Source organism: Sminthopsis crassicaudata, chromosome 4 (assembly GCF_048593235.1).
Source record: "Sminthopsis crassicaudata isolate SCR6 chromosome 4, ASM4859323v1, whole genome shotgun sequence".
Classification (NCBI taxonomy): domain Eukaryota; kingdom Metazoa; phylum Chordata; class Mammalia; order Dasyuromorphia; family Dasyuridae; genus Sminthopsis; species Sminthopsis crassicaudata.
The window spans coordinates 350,988,975-351,010,695 of record NC_133620.1 but is presented as its reverse complement, the minus strand read 5'-3'; the positions used below and the strand labels follow the sequence as shown (position 1 = coordinate 351,010,695).

The 21,721-nt window shown below is 36.2% G+C and overlaps 1 protein-coding gene across 7 annotated transcripts in view; it reads right to left on the bottom strand.

Annotated features, from left to right (window-relative positions):
• Positions 1 to 1,272: 1,272 nt before the first annotated feature.
• WIPF2 (WAS/WASL interacting protein family member 2) overlaps positions 1,273 to 21,721 on the bottom strand; it is a 57,394-nt gene continuing 36,945 nt past the window's right edge. For all 7 annotated transcript variants that reach the window (XM_074261437.1, XM_074261436.1, XM_074261435.1 and 4 more), the window contains 3 exons: positions 5,738 to 5,950; positions 4,869 to 4,970; positions 1,273 to 4,541 (listed from right to left, as the gene is read on the bottom strand). In XM_074261437.1, coding sequence (XP_074117538.1) covers positions 4,501 to 4,541; positions 4,869 to 4,970; positions 5,738 to 5,950 — 356 coding nt within the window. In that variant the 3' untranslated portion in view covers positions 1,273 to 4,500. The remainder of the gene's footprint in view (positions 4,542 to 4,868; positions 4,971 to 5,737; positions 5,951 to 21,721) is intronic.

Below are 21,721 nucleotides of genomic sequence, written 5' to 3'. Positions count from 1 at the left end.
TGCCTCAATCATAATTACAGTAAGCAGACTTGCGGCCCATCTCCTAATGCCTCCTGCATGGCATCATGAGAGAATAAAATCATACAGGAAGGACCTGTCTAAATCCTTTTGGACCCACCAGGAGAGAGGCACCATTTCCTCTGGACAAAGGAACTCCTAGGGTTAACAAGTTAGGGAGTATTTCAGCAAGCCTCTTTTGGTGGACTGTATGAGGTCAACTAGAGAGGACCAGAGCCAGGAAATATGTTACAAATTGCTTATTCGGGTTAAGAGGCTTAAGGAAGTAGAGATTCTGCCCCATAACCCAAACAGGCCTGCTTTTCAGCTCTGCTTCTTCCACTCACACTTAATAGATGTTTATATGTAAGTGACTCATATACATACCGCACAGTGAATGAATGACTAAAATTCATCCTTCAAATCTTAAGCTTTTGTTCAGAAAATATACTTTGGTTTAAACTATCTGGCACAGGTCTAATTTAATTAAATTTTCATATCTTAAATCAAAGTTCAGGTGACATCTTATATTTGAACTAAAAGCTGAGAATTACCTCCCCACATACATATTTATGCACATACAAAAAGATTATATGCCTTTTCTCCCCCCCCACCTTTACTTTCTCTCATTCCCTAAGTATTCTGCCATTAAACATCCTGGAGAACTAAGAAGGGTTTTAAGGGCTCATACCAGGATCTTAGGGGACAGATTTAAAAGAACTAAAAAGTCCCTGAAGTCTGAAAAAGGCAAAGTCAGGTGCAAATAGGAATTAGCAAAGGTCTCAAATATCAGGTTATATTATGCCAGTGTACAACTTTAGAATATGATTTAATCAAAAGGAGGAGGGGAAGGAATAATATACTTCATCAATATCTGAGCCTTACTAAATTACAACACACTTTCACATACATGAGTTCTTTTGACTCACAATTCTATGAGATAGCTAAGGCACATCATCATATCCTATTTCTCATGAGGTGAAAATGATTTGATCCACTCAGGCCTAATGGCTAGGAGGCAGAGCTAAGACTCAAATAACAGATTTTCTGATTCAAGATTCAACTTTTTCAGTAACTTTTTTCTGTGTTCTTTTCATATTAGCATACAGCCTTAAGGGAAAAGGAGAAGATCCTTGTAGAGTTGCAGGTGTCTCTGTCCATTCTATGGGCAAAACCAGAAATTCAAGAGGGTGGGAAGTTCTTCCTCCCTGCCTTCCCCCAAATCCATTGCCCTGGAGTGGGATTCCAGACATAGCACACAGATTTTCAGTTTGATTTGGTTTGTAAAATGAGGTTTAATTAAATAGCTGCATGGCACCCAGAAGGGAGAAGTGTACCAAAGAATCCAACCTGAGACCAAACTGTACATCTTAGAAGGGGAGAAAGTCAATACAACTAGGTAAGGAGAATTATGGATCAAAACAAAAACATCCATATATTCATACAATAAATTATTTTTAAAAATCCATCTACATGCAGACCACACACACACACACACACACACACACACACACACACACACCCCACACGCACTCTCTCGTAAGTGTACTTGTGCATATACCCTCTCTCATCTTTCTGGGTGTATTTATACAGTGTTGATTACTGTGACAACCATGCTTGTCACTCTGGGGAAGAAAGAGAAGCTATCCTCTGCCACTGGTGGAATGAGACTCACAAGGATTAGAGAAGAAGCCTACCAGGTCTACAAAGATGTGCAGAGGAAGAAGGAAACAGCAGTAGACGAGGAAAATTTAAATTGCTTCAGTCCAAGAGGAATACGGAGCACAGATGCCTGACATAGGGTAAAGGCACAATGAATGTGGAGCTGAATGGATTCAAATACTTCCTTCTATTAAAAAGTTTTCCATGTTTTGTTTTTGCACATTCTTGCTTTTGTTGTTTTAAAGCAGATGAATTTCAAAGGCAATGTTGCAGTAGGCCAACTCTCCCATATTCCCAATTCCAAGGAGCGACTGGCAGGGAGCCACCCTGATCTTAAAGCCAGGGGCTGGGATGCAACTGGGAAAGAAAGACCAAGACTGGAATGTGAGGAATTTGGTTTGCCATTGATCCCAGGTTGGGTTTCCAGGACAGAAAACTCAGTGTAGTGCCATTAAAAATAAAAAGAGCCTCAGACGACTCTTATTTACCTCCCCTTCAGCCCCTCAGGATTCAAGAACTATGGGGACACATCTCCTCCCCCATTCCAAAATTCACTTAATCTATGAGTTATTTCAAGTGATCAGGATAATTAAAATATACCCCAGCCCTGAGTTACTCTGTAGCAATGCTTAAATCTATTTACACTTTTTTCTTCTCACCTCTCCCTAGAAGTTCATTTGAGCTTCAAGTCGAGAGGCCAAAGTAGGTCCTCCCTTGCCTGTTGCCAAATGAAGAGGGCTGGGATGTGTTCCTAGGGAATCCTACAGCCACTCTAGTAGCCCAAAAGACCTGGTTTTGGGAAAAATAAGGGTTTCAAACGAGCACATTTCCAACCCACAATACACAGAATGACACACTATGTCAAAGTGCTCTGACCCTGGGAGATTGGCAGAAGTAGAGGGGCACTGCGCTCATTTAGGCCTGAGGCTACCCATCTGCTTTGCAGCCAGGGCAATAGGAAAAAAAATATTAAATTTTTCCCATTAGGGAAAAAAAAACAAACCCAACCAGGAGGCTTTGAACTCAGCTTTTTGATGAGCAGAGCTGGGCATTGTCTCTTCCTTCAGAGAGGGGACATAAGGGTTTGGTAACTGGGAATAGCCTCAACATGAGACCCACCCAATCTTTAACTAAAGAGGTAACAACATTCCCACAAGCAGAGAAAAGAGGAGTTCAAAGGTGAGAAGTTTTAGTGCCGTTGCAGCCAGCCCACCTTAAACCTATATTACAAGTTTTTGTGTTTTTTTTTTTTAACATACAAAATAGATCAGTAACTATGAGTCACATTCCCATTACTCAAGAGTAGGCTCTTAATAAATTTGTTGAATGAATTACTGTTCTGGTTGTGTCATGATAATAAATCTAGTACCACCAATGGGACAGAGTAGTGTATAAGGCAGACGTTCAAATCCATGATGGATTATCCACAGACTCCAAAGAAGAAAAATCCATCTGACTTGAGTTTAACCATCCATTTTCAGGAGATAAAACAGTAAAAGTACAATGGATGCCAATGTGACTATCCAAAATCCAAAGGAAGAAGTAATGGGAAGAAAGATGCCAACCTCACAAGAAAGGTAAGATTTGGCTTTTCTATGTTTGAATAATTTAAAGAAAAACACCATCACAGAACATTGTGTAAAAGTTGCCAATTTCCATTTCAACAATGATCTGAAGACTTCACAGTCAGGACTAAGTAAATGATCAGTACGATTAAATATCAAGCTTTCTTCCTTTCCTTCCCCAGTCTACAGCTCCTTGCCAGGGAAGCCTTTCCATTTCTTCCCAATTCCAGATGCTAAGAGCATCTAAGGGGGATAACCCTACCAGGTTTTAAAATAAGAAGAGTTAGAAAAGATTTACCTACAAATGACCAGCACTAGGTTTGGTCTGGGGTATATCAAGGAGGTTCTGGTCATATACACATATGCAATTCAGTTCCATCTTTTCTCACAAGGACCACTACGGAGCTGCATCAGTTACAGTTCCTTAGCATGTGATCCAAGAGATTAGAAAGGTTCTTCAAATGAGCCTACATGGCCACCCAGAATCTTGGGTAAATGAAGCCTTGAGGACTCAATTCTCTTTTGGTCCCTTTGTTATAGAGGAATTGACTAAAGCTGAGAAGCCCTCAGCTCAAGCTGAGCCCATTCTGCCATTTAGTATATGCTTTAAGCTTAACTGATTAGTATGTAGTATTTAAACCCAAAAGTAATCTAGAACTTTAACCCTGTATTTAAAAAAAAAAAAAAAAAAAGGATACTCCAAGAAGAAAGCAGATCCTTTCCCTGTCCCACTCTGCAACTGTGACCTTTGAAGCAGATAACATCTCTGAATAATTCTTTCCTATTTTACTGAAGATGGCACTCTCCCCACAAAAAAACAGAAGTGGTAATGGCTATGTCAAGCTCCCTAATGGCTTGAAGTCCATATACACTCATTTGATTTCCCAGAAGTGGGGGGGTGGGGGGGAAGAAAAGGATGTGGAAACAAGGATACTCTTTCTTCACCCTGTTATGATTACTGAATTCATTACAAGGCACCTCTCTCCAAAGAGAGAACAGGAGACAGAAGCTATTTCCTTGCACAGCTAGCAGGGTTCACTAAACAAAGGGAAATGAAGAAACAGGGAACCCACTGCCAAAATAAGACAGTCCAATCAAGTCCAGTGAGGAGATGCATAGATGAAGATGAGCTGGAAGGGATGCTGAATTCTGAGTGGCTGGTTGCACTGGAAGAACACAATGAGAACTCTCATGCAGGTTTTGGGAAAGCAGAAAGGACCATTTGAGAACTGGAGGAGCTCCATCCTTTTGCTGAGGAACAGGATCCACCTGGGCTTCACCTGAGGACAGGTGGAAGGGGTGGAGCCCCACGGGTGGCTGGGGAAAAAAAACAACCAGAAAGCAAATGTCAATCAGTAAATCTGAAGTCATTTATTACATGTTGGATATTTCATAATTGATCCTGAAATGAAAGGTAAAAAATAATGCCCATTTATTTATTTATTTAGCTGGGGCAACTGGGGTTAAATGACTTGCCCAGGGTCACACAGCTAGGAAGCGTAAACTGTCTGAGACCTGATTTGAACTCAGGTCCTCCTGAGTTCAGGACTGGTACTCTATCCACTGAGCCACCTAGCTGCCCCAATAATGCCCATTTAGCTAAATTTCTATAATCTGTGCAAATTATAAAAATACTTTTCTTACCTCGGTTTGTTTTGCTAGGGTAAATCCTCTGAAAATGTTTATATTCTTCTGGAGCAGGGAAGTCTTCTACTGGATGGAAGGAATACTTGGACTCAAAATCATCTGCAGAGAAAAAATAATTGACTTTAAACTATTTCTTTACATTTTCCAGAGAACTAAAAAAAAAAAAAAAAAAAAAAAATCCCAAACCTACTAATAAAGTATTACAACTTGGTTTTCAATGTTATTCTGGAGTAGAGAGAAATATTAACCTTTATGTTCCAAGGACAAGATTATCTTCGGTTCTCTAGAGTCCAGATAGAGGACAAGTGAACTGGATCCATAAACTGACATAAGTTAACTCCAACTAGTGCCTGATTAAGCCTAAGACCTTCTTTCCTAACCAGGAACCTTATGATCAATTGAGTTGTGGAAGCAAATCACATGACTCTTCGCCCATACCACTTCCTTCCATCAAACTTTACATGTAGAATGATTTAAGCATTCCCAAGAAGTGTGGACTAAAGGCATTAGGGCATCTGTTTTGGTTCTGATCAAAGAAACATCTCCAAAACAAAGGAATACATAATGGTTCACTAGGAACAAAAATCTCATAAAAGGACAATTAGGCAAAGATCAGTAAAAAGAAGGGTGTTTAGTCTCAACTACAAACCAATAACCCAAAACAGACTGTCTTGTTGGAGAATATACCAAAACAATCAATTGTTATACTATGAAAATCAATAAAAATTCACTATATCAAACTCCTCAAAAGCTTGGGAGAAAAGATAGATAGATTACAAAACACTGCTAAAGGCCAAAAAACCTGAAATGCGCGCTGGATATGTCATGCCTGTGAATGAGGTCTTCTCAAGAGATAATATACATACCCAAGAATGATCTAACAGTTGCAATGGAATCTCTGTGGCCATTCCTCAGGGGTGGTGGAGGTGGTGGAGGCGGCCCAGCTGGTGTCCTTGAAGGTGGAGGGGGGGGCTTTCCTCTGCTCAGGGGTTCCGTAGAACCATGCATTCGGTATGGTGGTGGTGGTGGTGGGGCATCCCGGGCACCATTTCGAATTAAGGGTGGTGGGGGTGGAGGTGCTACAAAAATCCAGAGACATTTAGAAAATTGAATTAATAAAAGGTAGGTAAATTTGGGGATATGTTTTAATATCTCCTTGTTTATAATCTGGACACGATCTCCCCAAACATTTCTAAAACAGGCTAAGCTGGGAACAGAACAATCCAAATATAATCTTCTTGTTGCCATGTACAATGATCTCCTGGTTCTGGAGAACCATTTCACTCAGCATCAGTTGATGTAAGTCTCTCCAGGCCTTTCTAAAATCATCTTGCTGATCATTTCTTACAGAACAATAATATTCCATAATATTCATATACCATAACTTATTCAGCCATTCTCCAATTGATGGGCGTCCACTCAGTTTCTAGTTTCTTGCCACCACAAAAAGAGCTGCCACAAACGTTTTTGCACATGTTTGTCCTTTTCCCTCCTTTAAGATCTCTTGGGGATAAAAGCCTAATAGAACACTGCTAGATCAAGGGAGTGCACAGTTTGATAGTCCTTGGGCATAGTCACAAATTGCTTCCAGACCAGGTTGGATCCATTCACAATTCCACCAACGTTGTATTAGTATCCCAGTTTTCCCACATCCCCTCCAATATTTATCATTATCTTTTTCTGTCATCTTAGCCAATCTGAAAGATATGTAGTGATACCTCAGAATTAGCTATCTCAATATACATTTCTCTAATCAAAACTGATTTAAAATATTTTTTCTTATGACTAGAAATGGCATTAAATTCTTTGTCTCAAAGAACACAACAAAAGACAAAAATGGATCTTCCCCAACCAGACCATCTTTCTACAAACCAACTACCTCTCATTCAGAACTGTTATACTTCAGAACTTGACTCCAATCCAACATTTCCAAACTTACAGCACATTAATCCCCTTCATATGGTCTCCAGTCCAGGCAAAATGACCTCCCTGTTGGCTTGAATAACATCACTAGAGTCCACTTATTAAGTTTTACTCAAACCTCAGAATCGGGTATCTTCATCATTTTTGACATTTAATAATCATTCATCAAGTCCAGATGATTCTGTTTCCAAAATATCTTGTCTCTTCCTGTCCATTTTCACTTGGTACTAAAATTTTATTCAATCTATTCCTTCTCACTCAGAAGACTACAGCAGCCTCCAACTCTTCTCTGCCTTTAGTCTCTTAAAAACCTCTTAAATTTCCCCCACACCATTATCAGATTAACATTCCTAAAACATTTCCCATCAAAAGTCATAGGTCAACAAGATAAAATGGAATTTCAAAGGGCACCCAGTCCACCATCTCATTTTATAGGTGAAAAAAATGAAGCGCAGAATGATTAGATAACTTGCCCAAATTCCCACTGGCATTAAATAAAAGAACCAGGATTTAAACCCAAGGGCTATGGCTGTTCTAGGCTATTCCCAATGCAATGAAGTATAAAAATGATAAGACTCCACTGAGAGGCCTTATCTCAAAATCTTCAGAGAACTCCATGATGTAAAATTATAGTAATGAAGAGCTTGGTCCTAAATAAAAGATTTGAGAGTGTAACTCACCTCCCTTCCTTGGAGTGGTGGGAACAATACATATAATGTAGGGAAGTAATGATGTTTTGATTGGTTATGCTCTTACTACTCCCTCTCCCCCCTTTAAAATTCTTTGCTTCTTATAAGAAATGGCTTTCTAGATAAGGGAAATTGGGAAACAGAAATGATATAAAAAGAAGAGATCAATGAAAAAAACTGGCTTCTCATTCCCTTAAACAAACACCTCAGCTTGGCACTTTAGGACTTTTTGGCTTGAAAATGCATCTAAATTTCTCCCTGCTTCCTCTACAAAACCCAATTAGGCTGAGTTCAATATCTCATGAATTTACTATGACTATTCTTGATGACACTTTCCTTCTCATAATGATATTTTAAGGACCAACTCCCACATGTCTGAGAAGCACAAATGTATCTCAAACTGACTCCCCTTTCATTACTACTTGCACTAAGACTTGTTCTAACGCTGGAGCATAAGAAGAACACTAAGATAGTGAAATCTGGTTTTCTGTTTTGATTTGGGGGAAGTCACTTTTTAAGAGTATCCCTTATCCAACATTCTGTCACTTTCAGCACATCTTCATTCACAATACCTCATCTCTGGAATTCAATACAAAATTTTCTGCCTGAAATTTCAATCTCACCTTTATTAGCTTTCCAATTATAGTTCACATTATGCCTCTGTATTCTCTCTCTTATACCACTCATTGTCTAATCTATCTTAAGACTGAATGTCAACTCTTCCTTGATTTCCACATACTATTTCCTGCCTCTGTGCTTTTTGTATAGGTTTCAGAATTCTTGAAATGCCTATCTCTCCTTACTTCTACCTTGTAGAAATCCTGGCTTTCTGCAAGGCTTAGTTTATGTGCCATTTTTCCTGATTTTTCCTCCACTTCCTTCCCATTCCTCCCACACTTGTTAGTGCCCTCTTACCTGAAATTATCCCATAGGTATCTTTTACACAGTTTGTATTTAATTATGTGCATATATATACATTGTTTCCCTCAGTAGAATGCAAGTTCTTTGAGCTAGCAGTGAGTTTGTTTCATTTTCTTTTTTTCCCTTTTCTCAGATGACCAGGAGATAGATCTTCAGAATGTAATGCATTTTCTTTTTACACTTCAGTCACAAGACTTTTGTACTTTCTTGAATTTTATTTTTTTTTCTTCATAATTTCACATAAATGTGTTTTTATATCAAGTAAACTGTAAATTCCTACATAGCAAAAATTTATAGGGCTTAGTACAGTTATGAATAAAGTAGATATTCTCTAAATATTTGGAGTAGACTAAAAGGGAGGTAGAAGAGACAAAACTATTCCTATTTGTTGACATGACACTTTCCTCAGAAAATCCTAGCAAATCAACAAAACAATAATAGTAAGAAACTTACTAATACCTTACTAAAACAGTAACTACAGAATATTAGCACTATAAAAAATAAATTGGCAAAAATCAACATTTCTCTATGACATGCATAAAAGGCAAGATAGAAAGGGAAATGTCATTCAAAATAAATACAAAATGCATAAAATATGTGGGAATCAATCTACACCAAAGGTATACTCAAGGTCTGTATAGGTAGAATTAAAACTTTTTTCTTCAAAATTAAAAAACTGGGGCAGCTAGGTGGCGCAATGGACAGAGCACCAGTCCTGAATTCAGGAGGACCCGAGTTCAAATCTGGTCTCAGACACTTAACACTTCCTAGCTGTATGCCCCTGGGCAAGTCACTTAACCCCAGCCTCAGGAGAAAAAGGAGAAAAAGGAGAAAAAGGGGGAAAAGGGGGAAAAGGGGGAAAAGGGGGAAAAGGGGGGGAAAAGGGGGAAAAGGGGGAAAAAGGGGAAAAAGGGGAAAAAGGGGAAAAAGGGGAAAAAGGGGAAAAAGGGGAAAAAGGGAAGGAAGGAAGGAAGGAAGGAAGGAAGGAAGGAAGGAAGGAAGGAAGGAAGGAAGGAAGGAAGGAAGGAAGGAAGGAAGGAAGGAAGGAAGGAAGGAAGGAAGGAAGGAAGGAAGGAAGGAAGGAAGGAAGGAAGGAAGGAAGGAAGGAAGAAGAGGCAGCTAGGTGGAGCAGTGGATAGAGCACCAGCCTTGAATTCAGGAGGATCTGAGTTCAAATCTGGTCTCAGACACTTAACACTTCCTAGCTGTGTGGCCCCAGGCAAGTCACTTAACCCTAGCCTCAGGAAAAAAAAAAAAAAGAAAGAAAGAAAAAAAAATCAAAATTAAAAAACTCAACTAGAGAAATATTCACTGCTCATGAATCAGAGCAAAGGTCAGGAAAGTAGTAAACATATCTCTCCTAAGATTATACCACAAAGGAAGAATTGAAAACTTACAGGTCCCTAGAAGTATCTCTGAAAATAGCCAAACCCCTTATGTTTGGGGCAGTGCACACTCCACTCTAAATGAACAAAGTTAAATTGAACAAAGTTAAAAGTCAAGTAACAGGGCTGGAACAAAATGAGCAAACAACAGAAAAAGATTATAACCACAGAAAATTACTGTGGTGAAAAGATCAAAATACACATTAAGCAACAAAGTCAAAACTCCTACATCCAAAACCTCCACAAAGGGTTTAGCTTTATATCTACATTCTATGCTAAGTTCAAATTGGATATAACCTGAATATTATAAAAAATTATCATACTATTAACAAATTAGAGAATCAGATCAGATATCTTCCATTCCTCCAAAGGAATAAAGGCAATCACAAAAATGGTCACAGAAAATTAAAAACTTTTCTGTGAACAAAACTGATGAAATTAGAAGAAGAAATATGGTCAACTGTGAGGAAGAAAATCTTTGTATCAAATATCTCTAATAAGACTTGAAGGAATTTGCAAGAAATAAAACCAGATGAATGTTCAAAGGATATTAAAAGAGTTATCAGAATAAAAATTGCAAACTATTAACAATCATATGAAAGAACGTTTCAAATCACTAGTTATAAACCTGAAATATCATCTAATATTCAGGAAATCAGCAAAGATAACAAAATATGGGAATAGTCAATACTGGAAAGATTAAGGAAAACACATTAGGAAAGGACATTAATAATGAATTATTGAATTAAAAAGGTTTTGTACAAATAAAATCAATGCAGACAAGATTAGAAGGGAAGCAGAAAATTGGGGAAAAAATTTTACATCTAAAGGTTCTGATAAAGGTCTCATTTTTAAAATATAGAGAATTAACTCAAACTTATAAGAATACAAGCCATAACACGGTTCTCTTCAACAATGAGATAATTCAAACCAATTCCAATTGTTCAATGATGAGGAGAGCCATCTACACCCAGAGAGAGGACTGTGGGAACAGAGTGTGGACCACAACATAGCATTTTCACTTTTATTGTTGTTTGCTTGCATTGTTTTCTTTCTCAGTTTTTTTTTTCCTTCTTGATGTAAGTTTTCTTGTGCAGCAAGATAACTGTATAACTATGTATACATATATTGGATTTAACATATATATTTTAACATATTTAACATATATTAGACTACCTGAGAATGGGGGGAGGAAGGAGAAAATTTGGAACACAAGATTTTGCAAGGGTCAGTGTTGAAAAATTTCCCATACATATGTTTAGTAAATAAAAAGCTTTAATTAAATTTATTTATTTATTTTCCCCTGAGGCTGGGGTTAAGTGACTTGCCCAGGATCACACAGCTAGGAAGTGTTAAGTGTCTGAGACCACATTTGAACTCAGGGCCTCTATCCACTGCGCCACCTAGCTGCTGCCTTTTAATTAAATTTAAAAACTGATTAATTAATTTAAAAAATATGAGCCACAAGAAACTGGAAACTGAATGGATGCTCATCAGTTGAGAAATGGCTGAATAAAGTATGACATATGAATATTAGTGTTTTATAAGAAATGATCAGCAGGATGATTTCAGAAAGGACTGGAGGAACTTATAAGAAGTGATGTTAAGTGAAGTGAGAAGAACCAAGAGAACATTGTATATAGCAACAAGATTTATGATAATGAATTCTGATGGGCATGGTTATTGAAAAGAATCCTTCTTTTCAATAAAGAGGTGATTCAGGCTCATTCCAATGGTCTTGTGATAAAGAGAGCCATCTGCATCAAGAAAGAGATCAGTGGGGAGTGAATGTGGATCAAGACAATATTTTCACCCTTTTTTTGGTTGTTGTTTGCTTTCTTTCTCATTTTTTTTTTCTTTTTTGATCTGATTTTTCTTGTGCAGTATGATAATTACATACATAATGTTAGTAATAGTGGCTATAGCACCAGATTCAAAAGCTCTCAGTCCAGAGACAGGAAGAGGTTGGAGAACTGGTCAAAGAGAGATTACAGGAGACCCTTTGCTGGCACTGATTGGCAATTCTACTGCCCATACATAGTTCTGGGTCACAGTTTGAGGATACAAAGGAACATTGGTGGATGGGCACAAAGGAACTAGGTCAAGGTCTCAGTTCCAAGGCAAAGAGAGCCTGATACTTGTAATTTCAGAGGACCAGAGGCCCCTTCTGGATAAAGACCAGAGCTCAGAGCAGAAGAATGGTAATAACACCTTTCTCAGTATCATTTACAATGTAAGAACCAAAAACTTGCAGACTCTCAAAATTATTTTTGAAAATAGCAACACTGTGGAAGCCCTTTTTGTAGTGGCTAGAAACTGGAAAATGAATGGATCTCCATCAATTGGAGAATGGTTAGGTAAATTATGGAATATGAATGTTATGGAATATTATTATTCTGTAAGAAATGACCAGCAGGATGAATACAGAGAGGCTTGGAGAGACTTACATCAACTGATGCTGAGTGAAATGAGCAGAACTAGAAGATCATTATACACTTCAACAATGATACTGTATGAGGATGTATTCTGATGGAAGTGAATATCTTCAACATAGAAAAGAGCTAATCCAATTCCAATTGATCAATGATGGACAGAATGAGCTACACCCAGAAAAGGAACACTGGGAAATGAGTAAAAACTGAGCATTTTTTTTTCTTCCCAGATTATTTTTACCTTCCGAATACAATTCTTCCTTTGCAACAACAACAACAACAAAATTCGGTTCTGCACTTATATATTGTACCTAGGATATACTATAAGATATTTAATATGTATGGGAATGCCTGCCATCTAGGGGAGGGGGTGGAGGGAAGGAGGGGAAAAATTCGGAATAGAAGGGAGTACAAGGGATAATGTTGTAAAAAAAAAAAAAATTACCTGTGCATATGTACTGTCAAAAAAAATTTTATAATTATAAAATTAATTTTAAAAAAATATTTAAATATCTTTTAATATAATTGATTTCCTTTGTAATCCTATGTATTTTATCTTGAAATAAACGAGTCCATCACACACACACACACACACACACACACACACACACGAAAAAGAAAAAAGAAAGAAAAGAAAAGAGCAACACAAAAAAAGTCAGTTTAGAACAGTGCCTTCCCACTGTCCAGGTGAGCAGAATCCAAACTTTTAACATAAAGTTCAAAGTCAATAAATGGGCTGGAAAAGGGAGCAAAGAACAAAAAAGAATTTGATCATAAAAAGCTACATGGTGTCAGGGAAGACCAAGAAAAGGTTAGAAGAAGACAATTAGTGAAAATAGCTACAAACAAAAAATGCAAATTTGAAACAACAAGAATTCCTGTAAGAATTAAAGAGATCAGAGTAGCAGAGAAAAAAAAAAGAAATGAGAGGAATGCAAAAAAAAAAAAAAATTGTGAAAATTTGCAGCTTCTTAAAAGAGGCACAAAAAAATAATGAAGAAAAATAACACCTTAAAAAGCAAAATTGGCCTAATGGTAAAAGAGGTACAAAATTCATTCGTGAAAAGACCTCATTAAAAAAACAAAATAGGAAAATGAGGTATGAAAATTCACTAAAGAAAATAACTACTTAAAAAATAAATTGGCTGAACAGAAAAAGAAGTACAAAATCTCATTGAAGAAAATAATTTCTTAAAAATTGGAATTGGGCCAGCAGAAGCTAATGATTTCAAGAGACACTAAGACTCAATAAAACCAAATCAAAAGAATTTTAAAAATAGAAAAAAGCATGAAATGCTTTAAAAGAAAAACTGACACAGAAAACAGATCTGAGAGATCATTTAAGAATTATTAAGGCTGGGGATAGCTAGGTGGCACAGTGGACAGAACACCAGCCCTGAAGTCAAGAGGACCTGAGTTCAAATCTAACCTCAGATACTTAATGCTTCCTAGCTATATGATCTGAGCAAGTCACTTAACTCCAATTGCTTCAGTTAAAAAAAAAAAAAAAGAATTAGTAAGGCTTCTAATATCTTAAAACCAGGAAATAAAATGGAACTTATCAGTTGCTGGAAGAAAACTAAAAACTCCCAGGAATATTATAACCAAATTCCTGAGCCAAATTCCCAGAAATATTATAACAAAATTTCAGATCAAAGAGAAAATATTTCATGCAGTTGGAAAGAAACAATTCAAATATTGTGGAACTACAATCAGGTTTCACACAAGATTTATCAGTTTTTAAATAAAGAATAACCTAATCAACAAAACTTGGAGTATAAAAAGTCACTTAATGAACTAGAGGACTTTTTAGGCATTGCTGATGAAAAGACCAGTGCTGAATAGAAAATGTGACCAGGGGGATGGGAGGACCGGGAAAGAAAGAAAGAAAAATACTTAAGGGAAATACATAAAGGTATATATAATCTTAACATTCTCAATAAAGTTAAATATTCCTATTTGGGAAAATGAGATAATTTCTAAGAACTGTATCATTATTACATAAACAAAGGCATGGATATGAGTCTATTATGTTGGAATAATCTTTTAAAAATGGAGTAATAAGAAGGATGCAATAAATTGGTTAAGGAGAGGTAGGGTGGGGAAATTTTACTCTCATAAACGAGGGACAATAAGGAACAGCTTTGCAAGGAAGGAGAAAGTGAGGGGAAGGGTAAGTGGACAATGCTTGAACCTCACTGTCCTCAGAATTAGTTCAAAGCAGGAGGGAAATACATATACACACGTATATATAGAAATGTAATTAACCCAGTAGGTAAATAAAAGAGGGAAGGGATGATAAGAGGCAGCAGTTAGAAGCAAAACAGACTTTTAAAATATAAATACTTAAAAAACAGAAACACAAAGAATTCAAATAAAGAATTAGAGCAGAATCTAATATTCTTCAACTAAAATAAAAAAGGTAGTGTTAAGAATGATAATCTCAGTCAAAGCAAAAGCAAAAACATTTAATTAAAAGGCATAATCAAAGAAACTACATTTTGTTAAAAGGTACCACAGACAATGAAGTAATATAAAACATTTTTACAACAAGCTTCTCTGATAAATTAGGCTTCATTACTCAAATATATACTGAGTAGAGAACTGAGTCAAATTTATAAAAATAATGTCCCACTGTTATATCTCTTATCTCAATTGATAAATGGTCAAAACATATGAACTGGCAATTTTCTGAAGAATCAAAGCTACCTCTACTAGAAAAAAAATGCTCTAAATGACTAGTGACTAGAGAAATGCAAATTAAAACATCTCTGAACTATCATTTCATACCTATCAGAAATGACAGATCCCCCCCAAATGATGGACATTCACTCAATTTCCAATTCCTTACCACTATAAAAAAATCTGCTACAAACATGTTTGCATATGGGTCCTTTTCCCTTTTTTAATGTTCTCTTGGGATGAAGGTCCAGCAGAGACACAGCCAGATCAAAAGAGTATGCATATTCTGACAGCCCTTTGGACATAGTTTCATCTTGAACTCAAGAATGGTTGGATCACGGGCAGTTAGGTGGTGAAGTGGATAGAGCACCAGCCCTGAATTCAGGAGGACGATCTCAGACACTTAACACTTGCTGTGTGACCCTGGGCAAGACACTTAACCCTAGCCTCAGGGGGAAAAAAAAAAAAGTGTGTGGAAGAATGGTTGGATCAGTTCACAATTCCACCAACAATGTATTAGTGTGCCAGTTTACCCATATCCTCTCCAACATTCAACATTATCTTTCTGTCATTTTAGCTATATCTTTCTGTCATTTTAGCTAATCTGAAAGGTATGTAGTAGTACTCAAGAGTTGTCTTAATTTTCATTTCTTTGATCAATAATGATTGAGCATTTTTTCATATGACTAGAAATGTTTTTAATTTCTTTATCTGAAAATTATCTGTGCATACTGGAGAATCTGCCTTAACTTTTCTAAAAATGTAGAATATATATACTATCCCATTTTTTTCCAGTGTTAGGAATTATTTTTATTTATTCCCCCCCCTTTTTCTTTTTATTATTTTTTATTAAAAATGTTTTGTTATAAGGGATGGCTCCCTGGAAAGAGGGGAAGAATGAAGGAGAAATTTAGGTGATATGAAATCAAAATATAACAATGACATTTTTAATAAGAGAATTAAATGCCAACCCAAACTTTAAAGTTTCACCTCATACCAAGTTTTGATAAAGATGAAAAAACATGGGAATGGTTAAAAATGAAAAGATTATGGGAAGAAAGGCAAGCAAATAATTTGGAGAAGCTGGAACTATTCCAAATAAATTAGAGAATTTCAGAATGTGAACTCCTTGAAGAGCATGGATTGTTTCTTCCTTTCTCTACATTCCTGGTGCTTACTAGCACAATGCCTGGCATCTACTAAAAATAATAGTGTTTACTTCATTTTGCCAACCTGGAAAAATAATTTAATTCTAAATTATTTTAAGTGTTTAAAATGCCTATACCCTATGACTTGAGAGATCCCTTTAGGTCAAGAATGGTGGGGAAAGAAAAATGGAATAGAAAGGGGAAAAGGTAGATTCTAAATATATCAGAATATTTAAAGGTGTATTTTTTTTTGGTAGCAACCAAAATGTACTATGTACAACCAAATTAGAACTCATCAAATGGGGAATAGTTACATGAATGTAATGGATTATTATGATTACAATGAAAGAAAAGATAAAGATGAATATAATGGGACATGCAAAGATTTCTAGAAATTGATGCAACATGAAATAAGCAATTCAAAAAAATTAAGCACTGAGAATACAAAAAAAGGCAAAAGACAGTCCTTGCCCTCAAAGAACTCACAATCTAAAGGGGGAGAGAGAACAAGCAAATAACTACGTACAATAAGCTATATACAAGATAAAGAGGAACTAAATAAGAGAGGAAAGCATTAGAATTAAGATGAGTAGAACCTTATAGAACACAGTTTATCAAACACAAAGTTGTGCAAAATCCCCTACTATGGAGAACTAGATTAAAATGTAATTGGAAAATACTTAACAAAGTAAAATACCTAATAAAAACACAGGTAACATTACATTTTTTAAAACTAAGTCAATATGTGGCTCATAGAGATCTTCATGTACAGATTAGTGGTCTCACTTCCACTTGAGTTTGATACTAACTGGGAAGAAGATGGGATTTTAGTTGAGACAGAAAACCAGAGAAAGCACTAAATAAAAAAGGACTGTATTCCAGATATGAGGGCTGAGAGATGGAGTGTCTTGTTTATGGTACAGCAAGATGATTAGTGTCACTGGATCTAGCAGGCTAGATGTGGACTGGAAAGATAGGAGGGGATTAGGTAATGAAAAGCTTTGAAAGTCAAATAGAACACTTTGTATTAGCTCCCAAAGGCAATGATAGTAAGGGGTAACATGGTTGGACCCGTACTTTAGAAAAATCATTTTCATAGCTGAATAAAGGATGAGTTGGAGTGGGGAGAGATTTAAGGCAGCAGTCTACTGAAATAGTACATGAAGTGATAAGGGCCCGAATCAGAGTAACCCAATGTCTCTAATCTATTGATTAGAGAAATGCAAATTAAAACAACTCTCGAGGTACCACCTTCCATTTCTCAATGATTAAGATGACAGGAAAAGATAAATGATAAATGTTGGAGGGGATGTGGGAAAACTGGAACACTAATACATTGTTAGTGGAGTTTTGAAATAATCCAACCATTCTAGAGAGTAATTTGGAACTATGCCCAAAGGGCTATCAAACAATGAATGCATACTCTTTGACCCAGCAGTGTCCTTATTAACTCTGTATCCCAAGGAAATTATAAAGAAAAGGACCCACAGGTGCAAAAATTTTGTAGCAGCTCTTTTTGTGGTAGCAAAGAATTGAAAAATGAGTGGATGCCCATCAATTGGGGAATGGCTGAACAAGTTGTGGTATATGAAGATAAGGTAATATTATTGTTCTGTAAAAAATGGCGAACAAATTCATGGAAGTTAATGAGACCACTAATTATAGTCATACAGGAGAAAAGGGGGCTGAGGACAAAATCTTGTGTTAAGGAGAACCAAGAAAATAGTATGTAATAAAACAATATTATAAATGGGAAAAAACTACCAAAAAATCACATCAACTAAATGCTGGGAATAATCTTGATATGAGAAGGCATGCCTTCCTTTTACAGAGGTGTGGAACACTACATATAATGTTGGACTTTGTGAACATGTTGATTAAATTTTGTTGAATTCCTTTTTTATTCTCTGTTAAATGAAACAGCTCTCTGGGAGAAGGAGAGAGAGGAATATGCTGGAAAACTGGAGATGATGTAAAATCAAAACATATCAATAAAAATTTTCAGCCTTTTTTTTTTTTTTTTTTTTGAGGCTGGGGTTAAGTGACTTGCCCAGGGTCACACAGCTAGGAAGTGTTAAGTGTCTGAGACCACATTTGAACTCGGGTCCTCCTGAATTCAAGGCTGGTGCTCTATCCACTGCGTCACCTAGCTGCCTCTCAATAAAAATTTTAATGCCACAAACTGATAGCTAAAAAACATTTGGAAAAAAAAAACACTTAAAAACTAAGAAAACTATGTCAGCCATATTAATCAATTTTGTTTGGACTATTTAAAATAACTATACAGTATACTGTAAAGTTGGAATATCACTGTAGTACAGGAAATGTTAAGTTGATGGAATTAAACAATTATGGAAAGATTTGAACTTAGAAGAGGTTATCTACCTTCAAAGAAAGAGGAAAAACAAGTATAGGATGATCTTACATAGATACATATGTGTATATGACTAGTTATCTGTATGTATGTGTATATGTGCACTTATGTGTGTGAGTGTGGCTTAACTTTAGCCTTCTTGATGGAGGGGAATGGGAAAAGGGAAAAAAGAATAAAATAAAAAAGTATACTGCAGAGAACAAAAGAAAACTTACAAGGAAGCAAAAAAACCAAAAAAACAAAAAACAAGATAGCTCTCAACACACTGTATATTTATTACATATGCTTTCCTGAAATGGAAATCAATTGTTTTACATTCTAAAACCTCTCTATGTTCTGCTATGTACATGGCAATGTCTTTTTTTCCCTTTTGCTATTTTCTATTTAAGTTTACAATAAAGAAACACATACATATTTTGCAGAAGAAACAATCTTAATATGAAAGAAACAGAAACAGACAGCACTACCTTACTGAAGAAAAGTTATTTCCCTTCCTCAGGTTGCAGTTAAATAACAAACAAATGAACTGATAATCCCTGTTTTCTTCAAACAGCAAGTATACGAGCATGATTTCCCGCTACATCAAGTGACATGCCTCAAATTGAAAGGTGCAGAACCTGAAGAACATTATATATACATGGTAGCAGCAAAACTGTACAATGTATATCATGAATAACCATGAATGACTTGACTATTCTCAACAATACAAGATCTAAGACAGTACCAAAAGATGAAAAAATGCTATTAATTTTTAGAGAAAGGACTCAAAACATACTATCCTCACTTTCTTTACTTTTACCATGTTTTGTTCCCTTTTCATCTATTCTTCAATCATAACGTGACTAATATGGACATTGTTATACAGAATTGCACATAAATAACCTCTACCAAATTTTGCTTGTCATCTTGGGGAAGGAGGGAGAAAATTTGGAACTAAAAATTTTTAAATAAATGTTAAAACTTGTTTTTACATGTAATTGGAAAAAAATAAAATACTACTTAAACAATTAAAAAATATACTTTGAGGGAGGGGGAGAATTCCTTCTTCTGATATATAAGGCATCATACTAAAGGATAAAATAATACACCTGGGTTCAAATCTCACTTCTGGCATTTATTAGGTCCTAGACAACTTCTCAGAAATTCACTTTATTTTTCTGTAAAATGGAATTATAATACCTGTAGTCCCTCCCTCAGAAAGTTATTATGTTATGAGGTTCAGATGAGAATGTATGTGAAGGGCTTAGTAAGTTTTAAAAGCACTATAAAAATGTCACTTACACCTGTCTACATGTCTTTTGTATTGGTATTCCTCCATAACTCATTGCTCACCTCGACTTTATAAACACCTTCTCTTCCTTTTGAAACATTTCTTTATCTCCTCCCAATGCAAAGGCCCCTCTCTCCCCTCCAACTATTCTGAAATTAATTCCTTTGCACTTAGTTATCTTCTATTTATTCTGTATTAGGACAGATTTATTGTCTTTCCTGCCAAAATGTAAGATTACTTGAGAGCTGGGTTTGTTTTACACTTGGCATTTGAATACCCCGTAATCACTGTATGGCACATAGTAGGGATTTTACATACTGTTTGTTCATTGACGTTTCCAGAAATACACAATCAACTATAACATCACTGTGAGGGATAGAAAATCCTATCCAAAAATGACTTCTCAGAAACCTCTCGAAGTAAAAAGCAGAAAAGTTGTTTATTTAACAAATTCTCATGAGAATGAGCAATTCCACGGTGAGGAGGGAAAGAAAGAAAGCTCACGGTAGAAGGGCTAAAAAACTAAGGGAAGATATACAGTTTTTATAGGATTAATTGCAAAAGGATTACATCATGAGTTTGGGGAACATTAAGAGACAGATGCCCCCCCCCCTTCCCCACCAGTTAATTGAATGTCATCATATATCTCAAAAACTAAACAATTAGTAGCCTAAACATAGATAGCCTGGACAGACATAAATGTCATCAAAAAATCTAAGCAATTAGTAGCCTAAACATTGAACATACCTATGCAGGTCACAGAGACCTAGAGAAGATAAAATACAGAAAAGGAATTTAACATTGCTGTAAGTTCTTCACCATATCCTTACTTCATACTTGTCCCCAAGACAAACTGGAATCTCCAAACCTAACAAGAACAAGGAGAGCTGAGCTAGCACACAGGCAGGGACCTAGCTTCCTAGTATTCTGTCCAATATACTTTTAAATTGGCTCAAAAAAAAACTAAAACTAAAAAAAAAATAAAATAGAATTACTGCCTCAAAAGGCAGAACGCAGAATGAGAAGAAATGGGAATCTTGTTTGCCCAACAGCGCTATCCAAGGCAGGGGACATAGAGAATAGGTGGTACTCAGATTTTTTTTCTTTCTTCAAGAAAGAAGAATCCTATTCCAAATGTCAATATTTAGGAAATACAGATCCTTTAGGAAGGCAAAAGGGAGGATTTCTCATACTGCCAATAGTTGTCAAACTTCTTAGCCAATAGATTCTACAGGAAAACAAAAGACCCCACAGACCAACTCTTCTCTTTTGCTTACCATTTTGGGAAAAAACAAAAAAACTTAAAAGCACAGTTCTTTTGATGAGACATTACTCACACACACACACACACACACACACACACACACACACACACACACACTCCAGAAATGAATCAGGTATTGTGATAATTAGCACAATGCCTATCCAAAACTATCCCATAGACCACCCATAAACCTTTGCATTACCATACAAGAAACCATTCTTCTAAAACACAAAATAGGCTACAGTCTCTGCCAGACTATACAGTATTTAACTGGCATATTAGTAAATAGAAACTAGAGAATTACTTCTCTAGAACTTTCCAAGAAAAATCCCCAAAATAAGTAGACATTTCTGACCACCAGGCACAGTTTTGCAGAAACTTCTCCTCTCTTTCTACTTACTCCAGGAGCTTGACAGAAAAAGTAAACAATCTGTTCAGAGAATGGAACCATCCAGAGGAAGGAAAAATGATATGAAATTTAAAAGAACAAGTCCCATCCCCAAAAAGGTAAATAGTCAAAGGATAATACTTATAGTTTCTTAAACAAGTGAAAGCTATCAATAAACACATGAAAAAAAATTCAAATCATCAATCATTCTTTCCCCCCCCCTGAGGCTGGGGTTAAGTGACTTGCCCAGGGTCACACAGCTAGGAAGTGTTAAGTGTCTGAGACCAGATTTGAACTCAGGTCCTCCTGAATTCAAGGCTGGTGCTCTATCCACTGCGCCACCTAGCTGCCCCCTCAAATCATTAATCATAAAA